At 38.7% G+C, this 23835-nt stretch overlaps 2 protein-coding genes across 2 annotated transcripts in view; one reads left to right on the top strand and one right to left on the bottom strand.

Moving 5' to 3' along the window:
• LOC139463293 (neural cell adhesion molecule L1-like protein) overlaps positions 1 to 13696 on the bottom strand; it is a 47943-nt gene extending 34247 nt beyond the window's left edge. The window contains exons 1-3 of the mRNA XM_071244588.1: positions 13618 to 13696; positions 9886 to 10003; positions 9292 to 9397 (exon numbers count right to left, since the gene is read on the bottom strand). Coding sequence (XP_071100689.1) covers positions 9292 to 9397; positions 9886 to 9946 — 167 coding nt within the window. The 5' untranslated portion in view covers positions 9947 to 10003; positions 13618 to 13696. The remainder of the gene's footprint in view (positions 1 to 9291; positions 9398 to 9885; positions 10004 to 13617) is intronic.
• A 3792-nt stretch (positions 13697 to 17488) lies between these two features.
• LOC139457142 (uncharacterized) lies at positions 17489 to 23389 on the top strand. Its single transcript, XM_071238573.1, has one exon. It carries the CDS (start codon positions 17489 to 17491, stop codon positions 23387 to 23389), a length of 5901 nt encoding a protein of 1966 aa, XP_071094674.1.
• The last annotated feature ends 446 nt before the right edge of the window (positions 23390 to 23835 follow it).

Here is a 23835-nt window from a genome sequence, read left to right as displayed (position 1 = left end):
TATGAACTACTTCAAACAAGAACGATAACTCTTATTCTTCCCGTACCTTAAATACAGCAGGGCCTGCTTATTCCTGTAGTAAAAGTATTGAATCTATCTGATATAAAATTAATGTTTTCTTTAGAACAAAAGCATATTTGGCAAGCCATTCAACTCATTCATTCTCAGCTGTTGATCTTTTATTTGCAAATTAGTAATTAGTAACAATGTATTTCTCAGACATATGCAGTTAAATGTGGCAATTTTGAAATCGTCTTTTCAAAGCTTGACGCCCCTTCACATACACGCGTTATTCTTGCGAGTCCTTACGGATCTCACAAATTCACGGATTCTTAAGATTTGGCCACTTTTACGACCGATTTAAGAGTTGTTACGAGTTATTACGAGCTATTTACGGTTTATACCGGATTATTACGAGTTATTACGATGTATTTACTGCAAATATCCACGATTTGTTACGAGTTTTCACGGATAACTTCGAGCAACTTACGGGCATTTTGCGAGCTTTTTACGGATTGTTACGAGTATATTACGGAATGTTACTATTCATCGAAGCTTTTACGTGTTATTTACGACCTGTTTACGTCTTGTTACCAATAGTAACGAGTTAGTTACGAGTATTTACGAGTCCTTACGAATTTTTGCCAAAATTATATAAATCCTGCAAATGTCAATGTATCATCATTCGACAACTGACATCCAGAAAACATGGCATATGAGAGAAACAGATTGCAGTTATATAATTCGAAAAACAGGAGACTTCTTGTTGACTGCCTTCTTCTTTGGAGCCATGCTTGTAGATATTGTAGAGTAGATATGCAGAGATGTGACTTCTATCACCTCTTTATACCAACTGAAAATGAAGTGTTCGATTTTTGCAGCTTTAATACCTTCCCCAAATCGTAAATAATACGTAGGAATACGTAAAGTATACGTATCTATTCGTAAAGTACTCGTAACTACACGTAAAGAGCTCGTAATAACTCGAAACAATCCGTAAAGCCATCGTAACACGACCCGAATGAAATCGTAAACAACACGTAAGCACTCGTAATCATCCGTAAATAAACCGTAAAGAAATCCTTAACTAACCGTAACAAATCTATAAAAAATTGTTACGAGTCATTTACGTGTTGTTGCGAACGGTTTACGATACTTACGGATTGTTACGAAAATATCAATCCGTTGACAATCGGAAGATGATTTTTGACATGTCCAAAAAATTGCCTCTCCTTCCACGGATACTTAAGAGTGTCTGCGGGTTGTTGCGAGTAGTGACGAGTTATTTACGGATACCAGCAAGTTATTTACGGATGCTTGCGATTGACTACGAGTTGGCGATCCGTAAGGACTCGTAAGAAAAATCCGTGTATGTGAAGGGTGTATGAAAGTGCAATTTTTAAACTCATTACTTCAGAACTAAACCTGTCCTTTCATGGACAGCGTTAACAAATAGTACACACATTGTCTATGAATTAATTACAATCTAATTATGACGGAATTCCATATCCACCATGTCTAGAGATGACAAGAAGTATTTCTAAACATATATCGACAGCATAGTGAGACCATGTTAGTTTTCAAACCCCGTGGGGATTCCCAAGTAGCCTATGCCTGTCGTAATAGGCGTCTTAATGGATAGGGTGATCACACTCGATACCTAGTTGATTGCGTACTATCGCACCTCGACCGTATTGATCGTTGCTTCCAATATCAATTACTGATTTGCCTCGTGAATGTGCCAGCTGTAGTACATTAAATATATGCCCCAGAGCGATGTCTGACAAAGACATATTTATAGATAGTTAATATTCTACAATTACAAATTCGAATATTTCTGTACAATATACATTTTATTAATCAGTATGAAAGTTGAAATTATAAGAAAAATTGTAAATTTCGCAAATTGCCAAAAAGACCCGCAACACACTATCCCATAATTGGAGTTTTATAGGTACGTAAATAATTTGTTTTGAAATAGGTGATTAGATAATTACTTTTACAGATTTTGTAAAGGGATATTACACGGAATGTTGTTCTGGAAAGTCTGGTCTAGTTCAAATGGACGAATATTGCAGTTAAGTGTGCCGTTTCCTGAATGTAAACAAACGCATGTGTAAATTTGAATTTATCATCCAACATAGCACTTCAAGTAACAATATAAGTTATATATACTCTCCGCCAAAAGAAACGTGAACAATAGAAACACATAGATAAGCAAGTACGTTAAAATGAGATATGTCCAATGTATGCTACTTAATGGCAAAACTAACAACCAGTCAAGTGTTGTCAAGACCACAGAGCGTCTTTCTACTTATCACAATATGCTGCACGTGATTTCCAAACTTTTCACGCTAATCTTGCACAAGACAAATGGTGCATCTCGAGTCATGGATCTGTGACGTCACATATGATGCGTTCCTGAGCGTCGGTTCACACAACATAGCAGTATGTTCGTTTCTGCATCAAACCTTTCTAATTCTCTTCAAAATGAGTAATTCGTCATATATTACCCAACTTATATGGGTTTCGCGTTTCTTTTGTCGGTGAGTATATGTATCACACTTCTGTTATCCGTATACAATGCCGTGTGGAACCGACAATCTACAATTTTCTGCAGTTTTGTTAAACAAACGCTTAATGCTAAAATTATTTTAAGGACTCTGGATTATATTGATCAAAGTACCAATATCCTGACACGCATTCTGATTGGCTTGCGCCGTTTCGACGAATGACGGCCTTCGAGATGGGGGACGAGCCTTGTAGGTTACGGAAACATGCGAGTGGTGACGAATACCTCCTTTCTGCTGAGAAACAACTCCGTGGTATAGCAACGACATAACTGACAAGGTTTGGGCAGGGATCATTTGTCTACAATGCAAAGAGCTTATATCATGTCGTGAAAACAGGTTTGGTTTATAAATAAACGAAACCCACAATAACGATATATGACGATATAATTTCTCAAACGACGGTGAAAGATTTGTTTAAATTTCGAGAAAAGGCATCTCGTATTACCATAGGTACTTTGGTTTTAGAACCATTAGAGGTAAAAAAGACCACTGGAGTTGACAGTGAAAAGGTGTATAACCATTTCAGCGCATGCGTCGATATTTCACTTACTACAAATGCGCACCTCTTCTCTATTCGTTGTGTCAGTAAATTAACCATGTCAGTCGATTTCCTTAAGCGCCGCCTACGCCATACATACATTTGTTTCTATTATGTCTCTACTCTGTTCGTTGTGTCAGTAAAGTCTTTAGGAGCCCTTTGATTTTCTTTCATTGTTTTTACTAACTCAAGTAAACTAATAGCCATGTTAGTAGACAATCCACAGCGCTTTGTTTCTGTAATTTCTCTACTTTGCTATCTTTGTCACTAAATTTATCACATTAAGGCCTGACGTTTAAAACCTTCAATCAGTTAACTCCAGGCCCAAATTACTTTCATTGTACGCGGTGGTCAAACCTTGTATTTTGGTTGCTACAACTATAAGTGAAGACATATAAAAGGGCAAACAATTTGGCAATAAAATAGTTAATGTTTTGTGGTATCTACGCTTTCACATAATTCACACAAAATACTATTCTTTACACGTATCTTATTAAAGTACACATTACACAGAATAATTGAATGCAGTATCTTAAATTGAAGTTGTTTTTAGTCATGCTCCAGTGGTATTCCTCCGAGTATTTTCCAGTTATACTGATCTTCACCATGTATTGATGTACAACTATTGTCATAGCTTTCTTCTAACACCAAATTCCTATTAGAAAATATATATCAATCAACCTAAATCGGTAAACTAATCTGACTATTCTTAAAGTAAATTCAGTATAGCGAATGCACTAACTGACCGCCGCATATAAGATATTTTATGTTTCACATATGCGGCTAAACTCACGGTCACTCCAGCTGTGAGACAGTGGCTCATTATGCAAATCTGCCCAGCCAGGCCGACACAAAGGGTCACTCTCTCTCAGAACCAGTGATTAATGAGTTAACTTCACGTCACAGGGCCGGCACACATGGTCAGTCCGACAGTGATGTAAGGGTCAGTTAGGCAATACAACAACCTACTTGAATAAATCCGTAAATAATGACACACCCACCCATTGTACAGCCGATCAACCGCGGACACCTGGGATGTTGTGATCTTTAGTTATGTAACATAATGAAGGCCTGAGTTGTATATATACGGCGGTCGGTGGTAGCAAACTTCACTCTGCTTCCACCAATAAACGTCACCAACTCAACAGCCTTCTCTGTCATTCAAGGTAAGTCACTATTTACTTAACTGTTAACTTATTTTGTCAGCTACGATCTTAATACGTTAGAGGTAGGTTAGATCTATTTCGACTATATCGTAGCGTTGTGAAAATTATCAATTACTTAATATCCAGACAATACTTCCTCTCGCGAACATATATTAGTATATTAGTATACTAGTTGCACGGCAACATCCCAATATGAGTATGTGTACCAATGTCAATAACTTGTACGTTCCTACATTCAGTGACACATACTCATAGCAATGATTTGCCTGCAACTTAGTAACATTGAAAACTGAGTCGGCCAACATGTATTCATATTGTCTATCCATGCGTTACTGTTTTTCTACTGTTTTCTACCAGACATATTTTCACGTAATTAATGCCTTTTAATAACCATCCGTTAAACAAATATATTGTACATCTTTACAGTCATGTTATTATCGGTTGTATGCCGATTGTATTATTATGATCGTACGTGTTGTACACGTATTGAATTGTTTTAATCATATGTATGCAATTAGATGAATATGACTCAACCTCTTATATATATTATCATGCCATTACAATTAAATGTACTTCTATGTAAATTCACTCTGCTTCCACCAATAAACGTCACCAACTCAACAGCCTTCTCTGTCATTCAAGGTGATAGCCAGTCGTGACCGCTGCTACCGACTAATTCCCCCAATTAAGTAGTACACCCAAAAGACAAGCTACGTCACCCCAAAAAGACCGCTACGTCAACTGGTGAGAGGATCCTTTCTTGGACCAGGTCAACGACTGGCAGAACACCGAAGAATCGCAGAGAAGAGCTGCAAAAGTCAGGTGACAAACAAACCAATCGCCTCAAAACAAGTCAGGCACCAGTCAAACCAAACGCCTCAAAACAAGTCAGGCACCAGTCAAACCAAACGCCTCAAAACAAGTCAGGCACCAGTCAAACCAAACGCCTCAAAACAAGTCAGGCACCAGTCAAACCAAACGCCTCAAAACAAGTCAGGCACCAGGCATCTCAATAGTTCCAACAATCGACTCCTGAGCAGGGCCGTGATCTTCTAACATCCATATCGGATGATGTTGCACAGATCCCAAAATGCTCTAATGTCACTAGGTCAACCTTCCCGCAAGGACCTCAGCCAACCGAACTGCCACGATCAAGCCAATCGTAACCTCATCACCCAGACAGGTAGAAAACGTAACCATAAAATTTTCGTAAATCATAAACTCCCATGTCCAGCCAATATATCTACGTGAGAATCATGTCAACATTGTGGTGAAATGAAGGGTTAACCAAAGTAACTCAATGATACTGATCCCATCATTGCTTCACTTTCTTACCCTAATTTTCTTTACAGCATTTGCCATCTCTATCGTAGGTATGCTTCGAATTTCGTAGGGCCACACAAGCCCTTGTTTCCAAACTTCCTCATCACCAAGTGCTCTTGCCCAACTATTCGGTCTTTATGTTTTCTCATATCTGTCTTGAACATCGCAACAACAAAAACTATTAATAATAACAAATAATAATGATGATAATCCATTTTGTACCAGAAATGATTATGACCATTATCGTTGATGAACATTAATCAAATGTAATGTTATCTATTGTTTTTTGCATTGTATTACCATGTCTGTAACACATCTATTGTTTTTTTGCATTGTATTACCATGTCTGTATCAACGTTTATCCTTACCTAATTATGTCAATTCTATTTTTGCTTTTGAGGACAAAAGCTTCCTGTCGCAGAGGGGTATTGTCATAGCTTTCTTCTAACACCAAATTCCTATTAGAAAATATATATCAATCAACCTAAATCGGTAAACTAATCTGACTATTCTTAAAGTAAATTCAGTATAGCGAATGCACTAACTGACCGCCGCATATAAGATATTTTATGTTTCACATATGCGGCTAAACTCACGGTCACTCCAGCTGTGAGACAGTGGCTCATTATGCAAATCTGCCCAGCCAGGCCGACACAAAGGGTCACTCTCTCTCAGAACCAGTGATTAATGAGTTAACTTCACGTCACAGGGCCGGCACACATGGTCAGTCCGACAGTGATGTAAGGGTCAGTTAGGCAATACAACAACCTACTTGAATAAATCCGTAAATAATGACACACCCACCCATTGTACAGCCGATCAACCGCGGACACCTGGGATGTTGTGATCTTTAGTTATGTAACATAATGAAGGCCTGAGTTGTATATATACGGCGGTCGGTGGTAGCAAACTTCACTCTGCTTCCACCAATAAACGTCACCAACTCAACAGCCTTCTCTGTCATTCAAGGTAAGTCACTATTTACTTAACTGTTAACTTATTTTGTCAGCTACGATCTTAATACGTTAGAGGTAGGTTAGATCTATTTCGACTATATCGTAGCGTTGTGAAAATTATCAATTACTTAATATCCAGACAATACTTCCTCTCGCGAACATATATTAGTATATTAGTATACTAGTTGCACGGCAACATCCCAATATGAGTATGTGTACCAATGTCAATAACTTGTACGTTCCTACATTCAGTGACACATACTCATAGCAATGATTTGCCTGCAACTTAGTAACATTGAAAACTGAGTCGGCCAACATGTATTCATATTGTCTATCCATGCGTTACTGTTTTTCTACTGTTTTCTACCAGACATATTTTCACGTAATTAATGCCTTTTAATAACCATCCGTTAAACAAATATATTGTACATCTTTACAGTCATGTTATTATCGGTTGTATGCCGATTGTATTATTATGATCGTACGTGTTGTACACGTATTGAATTGTTTTAATCATATGTATGCAATTAGATGAATATGACTCAACCTCTTATATATATTATCATGCCATTACAATTAAATGTACTTCTATGTAAATTCACTCTGCTTCCACCAATAAACGTCACCAACTCAACAGCCTTCTCTGTCATTCAAGGTGATAGCCAGTCGTGACCGCTGCTACCGACTAATTCCCCCAATTAAGTAGTACACCCAAAAGACAAGCTACGTCACCCCAAAAAGACCGCTACGTCACAAGTATAAGATCATACCACTATTTCGATTTGGCTGGAAAATAGGTAATAACGCTACAAACTATGGAAACATTGTATTAGTTACGAGTAATATGGGTTTTAAAAACGTGGAATCATGATCTCAATCAATCAATCAATCGATCTAATACAGATGCTAAAAAAGAAGAAAATATGTGTACAGAGTGAACAGGAAGATAGAAGTGTGTCCAGTCATTTTGTAGTGCTTGTCTCATGACAGTAGACAGCTTACTTCACAGAGTTGAATACCATGACCACAATTACTAAGAGGTCCCGTTTCGTAGGCATGTCGATACATTTAAGGATGTTCTGTTTGTTTGTTGTTTAAGGCTGCACTCAGCAATATTTGAGCTATAAATGATTAAGTTTATGGTACAGAGCGAAACGGTATCGATAATATGTTCTTCTGTCGACTGTGTCATATTCACTACCAATTACACAATATAGTTACTGAAGTCCCGGGGGCACGGGTGGCCCAGTCGTCTAAAGCGCTGCGATTCGCTGTGCAGAGTTGCGTCCCTTGGGCACGCCAGAAACCTATGATTGTGGGTTCGAATCACGGTTCGCCCCGATTATGTTTCTAGGTTTGTCAGCACCATGTTCGTGCTCACGGGTTTCACCGAAGTGGTAAACGTCTGAAACCTGCATCACTTCGGGCTTTCCTCCCACATTAAGCTGACACGCCGAGATATAACTGGAATATTGTTAAAAGCGGCGTTAAACCCAACTCACTCACTTACTGAAGTTCCTTGGAGCGGGTTATGTACTCTCACGAGCACAAGAAACTATAGCAACCCATGTGTCAGGCTTGTCAAAACACATAAGAAGATATTCAGAAGGAAGCGTTTATTATCATGAAGTAAGCAAAAACACTGAAATGCTAAAAGTTAGGTCATGTATTAATCTGAAGTTAGCGGTGGTCCCAAAGGTGTTCATATATCGTCTAGTTATGGTTCACTCCCAGAATACCAGATTGGCTTGGATTGAACATACAGCATATCTGCTGAAGGGTCAGGTTGTACGTGAAATCTAAGGTCAATAAACGTCGGATACAACATCCTTGTTTATATGTTACACGGACGTGAAAATTGTTTCTGTTGCAATAATTATAAGTTTTTTCTTTTATCCTTGTCATGTTGAATTCACATTAGAATATTCTAGTTTTGCTCCCAGCTTCCTCCCGACAACACATCCTACATCATGGAGGGACGGTCGGGTAGCCTAGTGGTTAAAGCGTTCGCTCGTCATGCCGAAAACCCGGGTTCGATTCCCGACATGGGTACAATGTCTGAAGCCCATTTCTGGTGTCCCCCGCCGTGATATTGCTGGAATAATGCTCAAAGCGGCGTAAAACCATACTGTTTCATTCTGTATGGTTACACCCAAAATTTCCAACACGTCGAATAAAGTATCGAGGGTGGTAATTATATTGTAACCTTTATAACGAGTTTTGTTTTCAAAACTGAGCAATAATTTACCATAAAATATTGTTGTTGATATTTAGAGACATTTCCGGAAGCTCACTTTTCAAACATTGATCAGTAGCTACACTGTAATGACGTCACAATTGAAGTATATCATTGAAAGAGATGTGATCAAGGTTTACCATAGTAAATAAAATCAACACTACAATTTCCATAACCATTACATTCATCTGAGTCCATTGCACGACCATACCAAAAGCATGCGTATCGGACACTGGGAAGCCAATATGCCAAGAATGCCCACAAGTATCCAATTGGTTGTGATACCGATTATATATCTGTATGCAGTATATAGCCATACAGAGGCAGCTGGGTATCATCGCGGTTAAAGCGTGGGCTTGTCACACCAAAGGCTTCGACTCGATTCCCCACATGAGTACACTCACTCAACCACCCACCCAAACACACCCACTCATTTGCCAAAGCCTCACCCACTCACTCAGTGTACATGTGCATTCAGCTATATAAATAATGTTCTTACTTGGGGGTAGGGTTGCCCTCTGCTTTGCATGTGAGACTGATGCTGTCCTCGGCGGCGATGTACCTGATTTGAGGCACCAGCGGATCTATTATGCCGGGCGGTTTTCCTATTTCGGAAAAAAATAAATGTATGGAGTTGCGGTTCTTTGGCAGGCCAGAAACATATGATTATGGGTTCGAATCCCTGTTCGCCCTGATTATTTATCTCAGCACCAGTTTGTCAACATCATACCAGTGCTCGTGGGGTTCACCAAAGTGGTAAACGTCTGATCATGAGACCTGCATCACTTCGGTCTTTCCTCCCACATTAAGCTGACACGGGATGATGTAACTGGAATACTGTTAAAAGCGACGGTTTATCAAACTCACATATTGACGAGTGTTCATACCTTTGATATCAGAAGTTACTCGGGTAAAATTCTTATTAGAAAATATGATGGTTAAGTCATATACCACTGTCATATTTCCCAGATATTTGACGATGTTTAAGTCAGCTAAACATTATGCATTAAAGGAAAACATGCTTAGACACAAATGAAACTAGTTGCGACAGCAGGAATACGAGCTCTGGCATAACTGACTATGTGAAACTCACCCTGAGATGCGACGCTGTGTAGCGAGGCCAGGGTACAGAACAGGATGAATATTGTCGACATTGCGGCTCCAACACCGGAAATGTCTGTGTCACTTGTGGCCTGTCATACACACGTTTCCTGTAAAGAACACTGAATAATATACTAAATAAAAAAGTAAGGGCTCAGGACATATAAATATAGAATACTAAACGAGCTCCCGTGTAATACCAATTTTATGAAACGAGTGAATAGTTCTGGTATCTGACGAGCGAAAGCGAGTCAGATACCACAACTATTCACGAGTTTCATAAAATTGGTTTTACACGAGAGCGAGTTTAGTATTTTATTTATTACTTGTCATTTATAATGTTTTTAGAATTATACTGTTGAGTGTAAATAGGCCGACACCTACACGATCCATGGCATAATCCAATTGAGTTTAACAGAATAATACTTCAAACACGTCAAAAGTTGAAACGTATGAATTTAATATCATACAATGGTCCACCTTTAGAATTCAGGCGTTCGTCCCACAAAATTATCGTAGTGCTAAGGCTATCACAACTCACATAATTTAACTTAGACTAAACACTCTCGTTGCGCTAGAGTACGATCGCCTTGTGGAACGGGGCCTTGCAGCTCAAAGTTTACAATGACGTCACAATACCCGATGACGTAATTTGTTGAATTTTGTTGCAAGATCCATCGGCGAGTCAAAGCAATGTGACGTCAGCCTAGCAACAAGGTTGCTGGGGTCATCGAGTGTCCATAAGCTCCTCCCAGTGATCTATCATCTCCACACGCAATGTCGTTGAATACGCCAAGGGATGTTGAGAGCTTTCAATATTTGTTCGTGAAACGTGTTCCGAGAGTACATAAGCACGCGTTTTGGTATTACACAATGTGTAATAAAGCTGTATGTTTATTAAACGGGTGATCTCTTCACGGGCAAGTAATAAATATAGAATACTAAACGAGCTCCCGTGTAATACCAATTTTATGAAACGATTGAATAGTTGTGGTATTTGACGAGCGACAGCACTATCGAGACAACATACTGACACCCTTTGTTTTCTCGTATGGCAAGCCGTTTTCACATTTATTACGTAATTACAGATATCTTCAATTGTTTTAAGGATATCGGTATTTTATTTAAAGATATCAATAATGTTTTTAAGATATCAAAAAATAATTAAAGATATCTTAAATTCATTTCTGATATCCACAATACAATTACTGATATCTTAAAATGTTACGGTGATATCAACAAACTAGCTTGTGATATCTCTAAATGTATTTAAGATATCATTAAACAATTACCATCCTAGAGTACATAAATATATTAGAAATAAATTCAAGATATCCTAAATTCCATTCAAGATATCTTGAAATAAGTTATACATATCCACAAATGCATTACAGATATCTTTAATTCAATTAGAGATATATTTAATTCAATTCAAGATATCATTAATTCTGACCGTTTCTGATATCAAAAATCCAATTAAAGATATTATTAATAATTTTGATGATATCTTTATATCAATTATTGATATCAGTTATCTAATTTAAGTAACATTATTAATGTAACATCTTTAATAATGGCAACAATTGAAGATATTAATAATTAATTATTGATATCTCTATTTAGTTTCAATATATTAGGAATTGAATTATTGACATCATAACATTTTGATATCTTTCAATCATATTTTAATATCAATAATTGAATTTAAGATATCAGCAATTCTTTTCAAGATATCAGTAATCCGCTTCACCATATCCCTTATTCATTTGGTGATATCTTAAATTTTATTGCAGATATCTACAATTATCTGCATTTAAGATATTTTCAATTCCATTCAAGATATCTTCAATTCAATTCAAGATATCTTTTAAACAATTGAAGATATCTGTAATTCCGTAATAAATATGAAAACGGCTTGCCATAGTCTCGTTTGCAAGGCGTGTGGATCGACGTATTGTCTTTTAAGACGACAACGCTGCATGAATCGCCAATGGTCACCCAAAGCAGCACAACAGCCATAGAATGCCATGGCCAGCGATGAGCCTAGACCTTTCCCCTATTGAACACGACTGGGACTTATAAGTGTTCGAACCTTAAAGATACTCTCAGTCCGTTGATTCGTAATACGTTTTACAGCGATCTTCTCTCAGCCTGGTAGGATTTTACATCCATTGTCAAAACATCTAAGTTAGTTACTAATACTATAGCCTCAGAAATCATTTGGAACAATAAAAATATTCTAATAGATAATAAAGTAGTTCACTATCCAAATTGGAGCGAAAGTGGTGTACACTATGTCAAAGACCTTTAGTGCAAAAACGGAAACTTTCTATCATATGAACAGTTTAAAGACCAATACAATGTGAACACCAACTTTTTAAGATATAGAGGAATAATAAGCGCACTAAAACAGTATTGCTCAATACACTTTGTCGACTTTAAGGACATACAGACCTTTCAAAAGCCATTCATACCTACATATCTGTCTGAACTACTGAATGGCAATAGCCAGTCTTACTACAGAACCTTGATGAAAAAAAAATTTAATGTCAATAACCAACATTGTGCAAAATGGAACTATATTTTAGAAAACGATCTCGATTTAAGCGTGTGGCATACTTATAACCATATACCATTCCGATGCACAGACGATACTGAACTACAATGGTTCCAGTATAAAGTATTACATCATATACTACCAACAAACAGAAGCCTTTTTAAAATGCGACTAGTTGATTCGGAGACATGTAGTTTTTTTTCAAATAGTATTGAATCTGTTTCCCATGCACTGGCAAACTGTAACAAAGTGGAACCCATATGGCAAAAACTGGAAGAGTGGCTATCAGATGAGATTCAAGTAAAGCTCACATTAACAAGAAAAAACATTCTGCTTGGTTTTGATCAGCGAAACAACGATTCTATAAATGTAATTATCTTACTTTGCAAATTCGTAATTTTTAAATATAGATATTCAAAAAAGGTACTGAACTTCGGGTTTTTTAAAAAGAGATTTACAAATATTACATGCTTACAAAATACACAGCTCTCATAAGTAATAGTATCGATAAATTCCACAAATTTTGGTCATCTTGTTATCTTTTGTTTCCCACACAATAATTCTGTTCTCAACTTTTTTTTTCTGCCCATGTATTACATCGTATAAGCCCATGTGTAAAAATGAAACAGAAATAAAAAAGTTATAAAAAAAACCGTCTGGGACATGATAGGGAGGCATGTGATATCAACGTCAACGTCAACGTATGCTGAACGTGGCCAGGCTCTGCAGGAGGAGTAGAACAGGCTCCCTCAAATCGCCATTGGGAGACTCATTGGCAGAATGCCTCGTCGAGTGAATGAATATTTGACACCCGGCCATCGTCCTTCAAGATCGTTGGGTCATAACTTCATACTTCACTACCAGTTATAATGTGTTCCCAATTCGTTCATTATCATCCTACAAATATTACTAGAAAGTAATATCTCTTACAATTATGGACGTTTTAAGTTATTTCCTGTTAATTACCTAATCACGAAACAAATGGAATGTAAACCTGGAGAGAAAAGCGTAATTAAGCATAATTGGACAGACGCAACTGGTCCATATAAACGAAATAAATTCTATTCGACAAAATTGCATTACAAACGATGGGGTGAACATGACAGTTAACCATGCCTGTCGGTTATATACGTATCAGGATACGGGGATAGTTTAAGAGACACGTACCTGTATGTAATGATTAGTTCTAAGCCAGATATTCTCCACCACTTGCAGTAGTTGGTGTGTGGTTGGTCCTGTTTAATGAACTGTGTGTCCGTGTAAGAGTCCCTGTTAGACTGAGCCACATCTGTGCAGACCAGAGGGGGATCCCGGAATATGAAAGTAGACAAAACATCGCTGTGCATTTTAATTATTTTGAAACCTTTCCTGCTCATATTTATGAAAGCGAGCTTGTGATTAAAGACGGGCTTCTGGGACAAAGTTGGCGAGATACACCTAGGTGATTTTACTAATTCCTGCGTAAAAATGTTTGTTTGAATTTTTAACTCCCTCGTGTAAAATATACATACAATATGTCCGGAAATGTGTTAATCCGGACGATCCATTGTGGACGGTGTTCGTACTAATGAGGTTTTGATGTCTGGCGCATGTGAACTGAACCAGTATGTCGGGAAGAGTTTTGAAATGTGTATGTTTTGCTTCATAGCTCGCTTGTTTAATACAATGTCTGTCCGTAGTGTAACGTATCTTCCTGTGTATACATAGATCTGGTGTGTGTCTCCGTTATGTTCTCCCTCAGAGTCTGTATACAGACCATGTATCAATGATGTTCTATAACTGCCCATCCATACACACTGTCACTTGTAGTCCACTGAGAAATATATTTGTCTGACCTCCCGAAAGGTTTGGTTTGGTGTGTTTGTTGTTTTACGCCGCACTCAGCAATATTCCAGCTATATGACAGCGGTCTGTAAATGTACTAGTCTGGACCAGACAATCCAGTGATTGATATCATGAGCATCGATCCACGCAATTGGAATCGATGACATGCTTCAACCAAGTCAGCGAGCCTGACCACACGATCCCGTTAGTCACCTCTTACGACAAGCATATTCGCCTTTTACGGATTCTCACGGGTCCTTCCCAAGAATGAAGATGATGCATCAGTAGTGTTCCATACCTCTCTATGTCCATGTGTTGTTTTAAAAGCGGCCTTGTGTCCATCATGTGTATCAGTGGTATTCTTGATCTCTCTTATTTAACTGTTGCTTTAAACACTTCTCATGTACACAGACTATGTATGTGTGTTATGTAACTGTAGTGTGACAAGGTACGTGTTCTTGTGAACTCACTTCGTGTTATGTAACTGTGTACTTAATGCTTACAGGGATTACTTTGCATGGGTGAATATGTACGATAATGCTTGTTCTCATACTTCGTTTTTATGAAACGCGGCGTTAAACCCAACTCATTCACTCTTTTTTATGACAAGGTGTTAAAAGAAAACTATCGCTGTGGGGATTCCGGGTCAGAATAGATCCCCAATGAATGATACTGTTCGTAAAAGCCAACTAAAATAGGACTCAGGCTTTGCGACTTGAACAGTTTACCATTGGTTTGCCTTGCAGTGATACAGCTCGAAAATAGTGCTGACTGCGGCCTAAAGCAAAGAAATACATTGCTTTTGGTGAATGTTACTATGATCACTGTACACTTACGTCCCATTGATTAACTATGCACTATGCTGCTTTCTCAGTTACTTGTGTCAGACGACGTGGCGATTTCGGTTTAGAATAGGTCCCCAGCAACCTGTACTGGTCGTAAGAGGCGACCAAATGGTGGTCAGACTCGGTGACTTGGTTGATTGCGTTACATGATAGCGTTGATCGTTGCTCACAATATTGATCACTTGTCTGGATCCAAATATTTACAGGTCGCTATAAAACAACATGTTCATTTCAGTTTATATAGCTGTCAGGGTAATACTCCAGATAAGGTGACAACACTCTTCTTGTCACAATGGGTGTTTCTTGATAGTATACTTACTTGGTACCGAGTGACTAAACCCCTTTCCATAAGCATTAAATGCAGAGTCCATTGTACGTTTCCGACTACATATATCTGTATATCATACGCATGTGTTTATAAATCACTATGAAATAATGATGACACCAGGTGTCCGCGAACAGGTGAGACCTGCCCTCAACGGTGACATCCATAACAAACACATGCGAAGGCAAATCAAGTGTTCACCCGAACAATCATGAGAACATACGGTACACGGCCGTGGTAGTTGTTGCCGGTCGTAGTCATGAGTACAAGTCGTTTTGCCTGTGCATTTCTTTGTTTCGGGAAAAGTAGTTTCATAACTACACATAGCTTCACAAGCTTCTTTGTCCATCCGAAGGTTCGCGCAACCACAGAGGAAACGGAAGATGATTAATTATTTTCCTTGCACACAGAGAAAGCATTGAATGGGAGGCCACTTTACCCATTCATAGCCTCTAAAAATATACTCATCGCCAAAACAAGAGCGAATACCATACATGTTGGTTAATATATGAAACATTACTTATATCCAAGAGAAGATATTAGATTGGTTCGATGCGCAAACGAACATACTGGTATGTTGTGTGAACCGACGCTCATGAACGCATCATATATGTGATGTCATAGATCCATGACTCGAGATGCACCATTTGTCTCGTGCAATATTAGCGTGTCAAGTTTGGAAATCACGTGCAGCATATCTTTATAAGAATAAAGGCACTGTGGTAACATTTGACTGTAAGTTTTGTCATTAATTGGTACACATCAGACACATCTCTTCTTTACGTACATACTTCTCTATATGTTTTTATGGTTCGCGTTTCTTTTGGCGGTGATTTTATATCGGAAATGACATACATAGCTAAACAGCGAGACACGACTAGCCATATATATCGGACAATATATACATAGCCGAACAGTGAGACACGACTAGCCATATATATCGAACATGATATACATGGCTGAACAGTGAGACATGACTAGCCATATATATCGAACATGATATACACAGATGAACAGTGAGACACGACTAGCCATATATATCGAACATGATATACATGGCTGAACAGTGAGACACGACTAGCCATATATATCGAACATGATATACATGGCTGAACACTGAGACATGACTAGCCATATATATCGAACATAATATATGTAATGGTCAAAATGTTTCATTCTATTTTCTATCAATTATGATAGCTTAATTGGTGAAGGAGGTATGAAATCTGGTTTCTAGAATTTCCACAAATTATGTATTACATATAACAACAGCAATATACAATATTAAATATTTGTTATGGTTCGGATGTTTATTTAATTTCCTGGGTTAGAATGTTATGTTTCATTTTTTGGTCATGTGCCAATTTTACATCAACCTTATTAAGAAGGGAGATAAGCACAGATTGGTGTGGTCATGTCACCATGTGCTTTATGCAGCATGCAGGAGGAAGTCATGTTAGGAGCCAGTGAAGTCAAAAGTAATGGTATGGCATATTTAGTCACTCATTTGAAAATTCATAAATAGGAATTTGTTTAGAAATGCATCTTCTTAGTTTCTACCATACACAGTATCTTAATTCTTCATAATTGAGGGTTTGTGGCTGGTTTAGACTTGGCTCATGGAGATACACCCTAGACTTCAATTTTGTTCATAATATTCTCATGGCCTAAATTTATAAAGGTATATGAAATTGTAAGTTTCCTGTTTATCAAGTGCAGTTAAGGCATTGTTTCTGTACATTTATTGGACTATTATGTACTTAGTGCAATTTCCAGGTTTGTCTTGTACACCTTATTGTTAAATGTTCATACATTTGTAAATTAAACAAGTCCAACTTAGTATAATACTGCTGTATTATGAAGTTAATGTGTAAATTAATCAAATTGAAAAGCCATATACTAAATGAAATCCTTTCTATTTGTTACAGTTAATCTAATGTTTGTACATGAGAGTTGAAACAGGAATAAGAAAGAATAAAGAATCAAGATTGTTTGGAACTTCATGTTGTAATCAACATAGCATTAACATTACTTGACTTTGGAAATGGATCAGGAAAATAAGACAGAAGATAAAGAAAAAGTAGGAAAAGAAACCAGACGAAAAAAGTTAACTGATAAGGGCATGTCTTATGCATCTGAAACAAAAGGTAAACGGGTACAAGGCATTTTCCGGCAACTTGAAAGAGACTTTGACCACATCAACTTAGTAATTGCTACGGGGGTTGTGAATAAAAGCACAATTGAGGATGTACGTCGAGAGTATGCATCTTGGCTTTTCCTCTACAACACGCTATTTGATGTTAGAGAAGACTATAGACAACTGTTAAAAGAGCCTGAAATATACCACTTTGAAGAGGAGTGCATATCTCAAGATAAAGTTCTTTCAAATATTAAAACAGCAATTGAGCAGTTTTTTGTGAAGCACGGATCAGTCCAAAGCCAGAGTGAAGCTTCTTTACACCCCAGTCGTTCTAGTAAAAGGTCAGGATCATGTAGAACTGGCCTGTCACCTTTGGCCAGTACTATTTCTTCAGCAATGTTACTTGAAAGGCAAAGAAAAGCAGAGCTTCAAGCTAAAGTAAAAGCCCTGAAAGAGAAACAAAAACTTAATCAAGCAAAATTAGAAATTAAGATGAAGGAGGAAGAGCTAGAGTTGAGAACACAACTGGAGATCTCCGAGGCCAGGTCTAAGGTGTTGGATGTTTATGACAATGACCAGGACGATAGGAACTCTGCCAGAAAATATATGACATTTGACGAGGGTAGTATTGATCAAAGCCTGAAGTCTGAAATGCATAGAGATCATGTCATAAGAGAGCACGTACCACATATGCAAAAGTCTGAAGGGGCAAATCGTAATCCCAGAGTATCTCCATTTTCTTCCTATGCATATGAACAGCCATCTGATAACATGATTATATCAATAGTCCAACAACTTCGTAAACCAGTGCCAGACATCCAAAAGTTTAATGGAAATCCCTTAGAATTCCAGAAGTTCATGAGGCAATTTCGGACAAAGATAATTAGCAACTCGAGTTCTGAAGATGAGCTTATGTGTTACCTTGAGCAGTTCACTGAGGGAGAAGCACATCAAGTTGTTAAAAGTTTTAGCTACCTGGATGCAAGAAGTGGCTACAAAGCTGCTATGGCCGAGCTTGAAGAAAGGTATGGCAATCAAGAGACAATTGCAAATGCCCTAATAAAAAGGGCTATGTGCTGGCCCAACATTAAAGCAGATAATGCGAAATCTTTGGACGAATATGCTGTGTTCCTGAATGAATGCCAGAATGCTGTGAAGAGTTTGTACTCGGTTAAGGTACTTGAGTACCCTGACAACATACGGAAGCTTGTAATGAAGTTACCATTTCACTGCCAGGAGAAGTGGAGAGGTATTGTTTTACAAATTCGTCTCTCTAGATCAACTGTAGAATTTTCTGACCTTGTTCAGTTTGTCCGAAAAGAAGCCCAAAAGGCTATGGATCCAATGTATGGAAAAGAAGCCATGCGACCAGATGACAAAAAACAGGTTCAAAAAAGAGTATGGGCTAATCCCAGCACTGTAAAGGTTCCAACCAAACTAACATTTGGTACTGATCTGGTAAAGGCAAACAAGATGGGAAAGGATTACAATAATCAACAGCCATCTAGGTTTGATACTAATGTCCAAAGGCCATGTGACTACTGTGGAAATGATGGACATTTAATAGACTCGTGCAAGAAGTTAGCTTCAAAACCCCACATTGATCGTTTGAACTTTCTCAAATCCAAGGGTCTATGTTTTCGTTGCTTTGAGCAGGGTCATCGTAGCAAGGAATGTCATAAAATTGTCATTTGTCAGTGCTGCAAAGGCAATCACTCGACAATATTGCATATTGACTCCCAGACAAACCTGAAATGTTTAAGTGCATGTACAGGTCAAGCTAGTGAAGATATGGAGACCGGTGACAGCAGCGGTGAATGTACACTAGCTGTAATCCCTGTGAAAGTAACATTCAAAGATACATTGAAAGTGATATCGACATATGCATTCTTGGACCCCGGAAGTACCATCTCTTTCTGTTCAGAATCCCTGATGAATAAGCTTGGATGCAGTGGAAAGTCAAAGAAGGTTGAAATAACTATAGATACACTAGGGGAGCCTCATACTTCCTTTGTGCATGCCATCTCTGGTCTGAAAGTTCATGATATGGATATGAAGAATACTGTTGTCCTTCCTACAGTGTATTCTAGGAGCCATATCCCAGTAACAAGTAGGCACATTCCAAATGATTCTGATGTCGCAGAGTGGTCTCACCTTGGTGGAATTCATTTACCTTCACTTGAATCTGGTGTCGATCTTCTGATAGGTGCTAATGCCCCTGATGCTTACTCTCCATTTGAAGTCAAAGTTGGTCCACAGGGAAGCCCTCATGCAACCAGAACTCGATTAGGATGGATCCTATGGAACGTTGTCAGACCTTCAGGAGAAGAAGGAAAACAACATTTTCCATCTATGAGAACAGACATTGTAAATGTCAGAAATGTTGAGAAAATCAGTGAATTGAATAGTTTGGTTAGGAAGAGCATAAACTTTGACTTCCCAGAAAGCTCCATCGACGACAAAGCAGAAATGTCCCAAGAGGACAAGAAGTTTCTTGACAAGGTTAATGAGTCTGTCTCCTTACAAGAAGGTCATTATCATATTAGTCTACCTTTTAAGTGCTCCAATGTGCAGATGCCCAACAATAGTGTGCAAGCTCTAAAACGCCTGGACAGCTTGAAACGGAAGTTTAATAAGGATCAAAAGTTTAGTGATGACTACAAAACATTCATGGAAGACATACTGGCCAAGGGATATGCTGAGAAGGTACCTATTGAGGAGCTTGAGGGCCAAACAGGAAAGGTATGGTACATTCCTCATCATGGGATATACCACCCAAGAAAGATTTCGAAAATAAGAGTTGTGTTTGATTGTACAGCTAGTTATCAAGGAGTTTCCTTGAACAATATGCTCATACAAGGCCCAAACTCGACAAACAACTTACTTGGTATTCTTCTCAGGTTCCGCCAAGACTCAGTTGCGATAATGGGAGACATTGAGTCGATGTTTTATCGTGTCAAAGTGCCCAAAGAAGATCGTAATTACCTTCGCTTCTACTGGTGGCCGAGAGGTGACTGTGATGAGAAGCCAGAAGTATACCGAATGTGCGTCCATTTATTTGGGGCCATTTCTTCATCTAGTTGTGCCACATTCGCCTTACAACAAACTGCTGAGGACAACAAAGAAAGATATATTTCTGAAGTTGTGAGCATGGTTAAAGACAGCTTCTATGTTGATGACTGTTTAGCTTCTGTAGAAGATGAAGAAAGGGCAGTTTACCTAATCAATGAAGTATCAAAACTCTGCATGGATGGAGGGTTTCATCTGACAAAATGGGTCTCCAACAGCAAATCTGTAATGAAAGCTATACCTACTGAGGAGAGGGCCAAGGAGGTGAAAGAATTGAATCTGGAATGTGAATCTCTTCCCAGTGAGAGAGCTCTCGGCGTCTTTTGGTTTGTTGATTCAGATACGCTAGGTTTCAAGATTCAAAGCAAGGAAAAGACAATCACCAGAAGAGGCATATTGTCTGTTGTAAGTAGTGTATACGATCCACTGGGGTTTGTGGTACCTTACGTGTTGATCGCCAAGCGTCTTCTCCAAGAATTATGTAAGAAAGATCTTGGATGGGATGAAGTAATAGATGAAGCTTCTTTGACAATTTGGCTTCAGTGGCTAAAGGACTTGCCAAGGTTGGATGAGATAGAAGTGGAACGGTGTTACAAACCAAAAGGGTTTGGAAAAATTGCATCGTGTCAGTTGCATCTGTTTTCTGATGCAAGTGAAGTTGGCTATGGCGTTGTAACCTACCTTCGTCTATCAAATGAAGATAATGGTGTACACTGTGTCTTGGTAATGGCTAAGTCAAGAGTGGCACCCTTGAAGAAAATGACAATACCCCGCATGGAGCTAACAGCAGCTACAGTTGCAGTTCGCCTGGGTAAGCTATTGACCAGAGAGTTGCAGTACAAAATTGATGAGACTTTCTTTTGGACAGACAGTATGTCTGTGCTCAGATATATCTCTAACAGCACATCAAGATTCAAAACCTTTGTAGCAAATCGGCTCACCACTATCCATGAAGGTTCTGAGGTCAAGCAGTGGAATTATGTCAACACAAAGTTCAACCCAGCAGATTTAGCATCAAGGGGAATGACCTACGACAAGTTCAAACATGCACATCAGTGGTTTGAAGGACCAGATTTTCTGTGGAGACTAAGAGTCAAATGGCCCATTTCTCCTGACTTATCTGTCACTGATGAGGACCCAGAGGTCAAGAACTCTGTAAGTTGTCTAGTAACTGGCCAGTCCCAAAATATATTGGACAGACTATTGAATCACTATTCAAGCTGGCTACGGCTCCGAAAAGCAGTTGGTTGGATCATCTTGACTATCAGAGAGCTAAAAAGAAAGATGAAAGCAAGGCAATTGGAGTCAGAAGCAGCGGAGGACAGATCTGAAAAATTATCACGGGCAAAACCCAAGCTGACAGTTTCAGTATTAAAGGATGCAGAAGTTGCACTTGCTCGTTATGTGCAGGGTCAACACTTCATGAAAGAGATTGAATTTTTGAAAGGAAAAGAAAGCCAGATTAAGAAAGGAAGAGGGGTTAGTAAATCTAGTTCTTTGTACAAGTTAGATCCCTTCATTGAAGATGGAATCATACGGGTTGGTGGACGTCTTCAAAGAGCAGAGATTCCGCATGATTCAAAACATCCAGTTGTATTGCCTAAAACTTCTCCCTTGTCAAAGCTGCTGATCAAAGATGCTCACACGGCTGTAGGTCATATGGGTAAAAATGCTATACTTACCTACTTGAGGCAATGTTATTGGATCTTAGGAGCTGGAGCTGTCATCAAAAGTCTTGTTTCCAAGTGTGTCATTTGTAAGAAGTATCAGTCACCAACTGGACAACAACAGATGGCAGACCTTCCTGATGATCGTCTTCAACCTGATAAGCCACCTTTTTCACATGTAGGCATGGACTTTTTTGGGCCTTTTCTAGTTAGACGAGGTCGCGCAACTGTGAAAAGGTATGGTGTGGTCTTCTCATGTTTGACCATGCGAGCAGTGCATTTAGAACTAGCTTGTTCTCTTGATACTGACAGTTGTATCAATGCCATACGGAGATTTATATCAAGACGAGGTCAACCAGAAGTGATCAGGTCAGACAATGGGACCAATCTCTCAAGCAGCGAACGTGAACTTAAAGAAGAAATCTTGAAGTTGAACCAGTCCAAGTTGCACTCATCACTGCTTGAGAAGGGAATTGATTGGCATTTTAACCCTCCTACAGCATCTCATCATGGTGGGATTTGGGAGCGTATGATCCGTTCAATAAGGAAAGTTCTTAATGCTGTTGTCCAGGAACAAGCAATTAAGCTTGACGATGAAGGTCTGAGTACTCTCTTTTGTGAAGTTGAAATTATTCTCAATGGTAGACCTATCACTGATGTACCATATCATCCTCATGATCTAAACCCCCTCACGCCAAATCATCTTTTGCTTCTGCGATCGGGTCAAAAGATGCCACCAGGTACATTTTGTAAAGATGACGTCTACTCTCGCAGACGATGGAAGCAAGTTCAGTATTTAGCTGATATATTTTGGAAGCGGTGGGTAAAGGAATACCTTACACTGCAGCAAGAAAGACAAAAGTGGGTTACAAAGAAGCCCAATCTTGAAGTTGGAGACATTGTTCTTCTGGCGGACAGTTCTCCTCGTAATTCATGGTCACTTGGACGTGTCATTGAGATCATGATGGACAAAAAGGGATCTGTACGTATCGTGCGTGTGAGGACAGCTTTTACAGAGCTTGTCCGTCCTATAAACAAATTGTGTGTCATTGTGCGTGGATCAAAATGAACACTTCTGAAAGTCATCGTGAAAGAATGTGAATATGTAAACTTTAAGGTTTATTTGGCCTACTTAGAGTGAAGTTGATAACTCTTATAAGGTTTATGTTATTTTCGACCCATGGTAAACCGGGTTGGAATTGGTCTTCAGCAACCCATGCTTGCCGTGGGATGCTACTATGCTTGTTGTAGGAGGCGACTGATGGGATCGGGTGGTCAGTCTCGCTGATTTGGTTAATGCATGTCTTCGTTTCACGATTGCATGGATCAATGTTCATGATGTCAGTCTCTGGATTGTCTGGACCAGACTCGACTTTTTACAGACCATCGTCATATGGCTTGGATATTGTTGATTGCAGCGATATTGCAAACAAACAAACAAATAAATTATGTTGTTTTCAGGTCTTTTCATTATAGAATGTTTAAAATTCAGAGAAGTTTTGACCATTTTTGGTA

The sequence above is a fragment of the Haliotis cracherodii genome, unplaced genomic scaffold (assembly GCF_022045235.1).
Source record: "Haliotis cracherodii isolate W230 unplaced genomic scaffold, xgHalCrac1.p SCAF_1, whole genome shotgun sequence".
NCBI lineage: Eukaryota > Metazoa > Mollusca > Gastropoda > Lepetellida > Haliotidae > Haliotis > Haliotis cracherodii.
The sequence above is the reverse complement of the archived record's forward strand: the minus strand, read 5'-3'. Positions and strand labels throughout refer to the sequence as shown.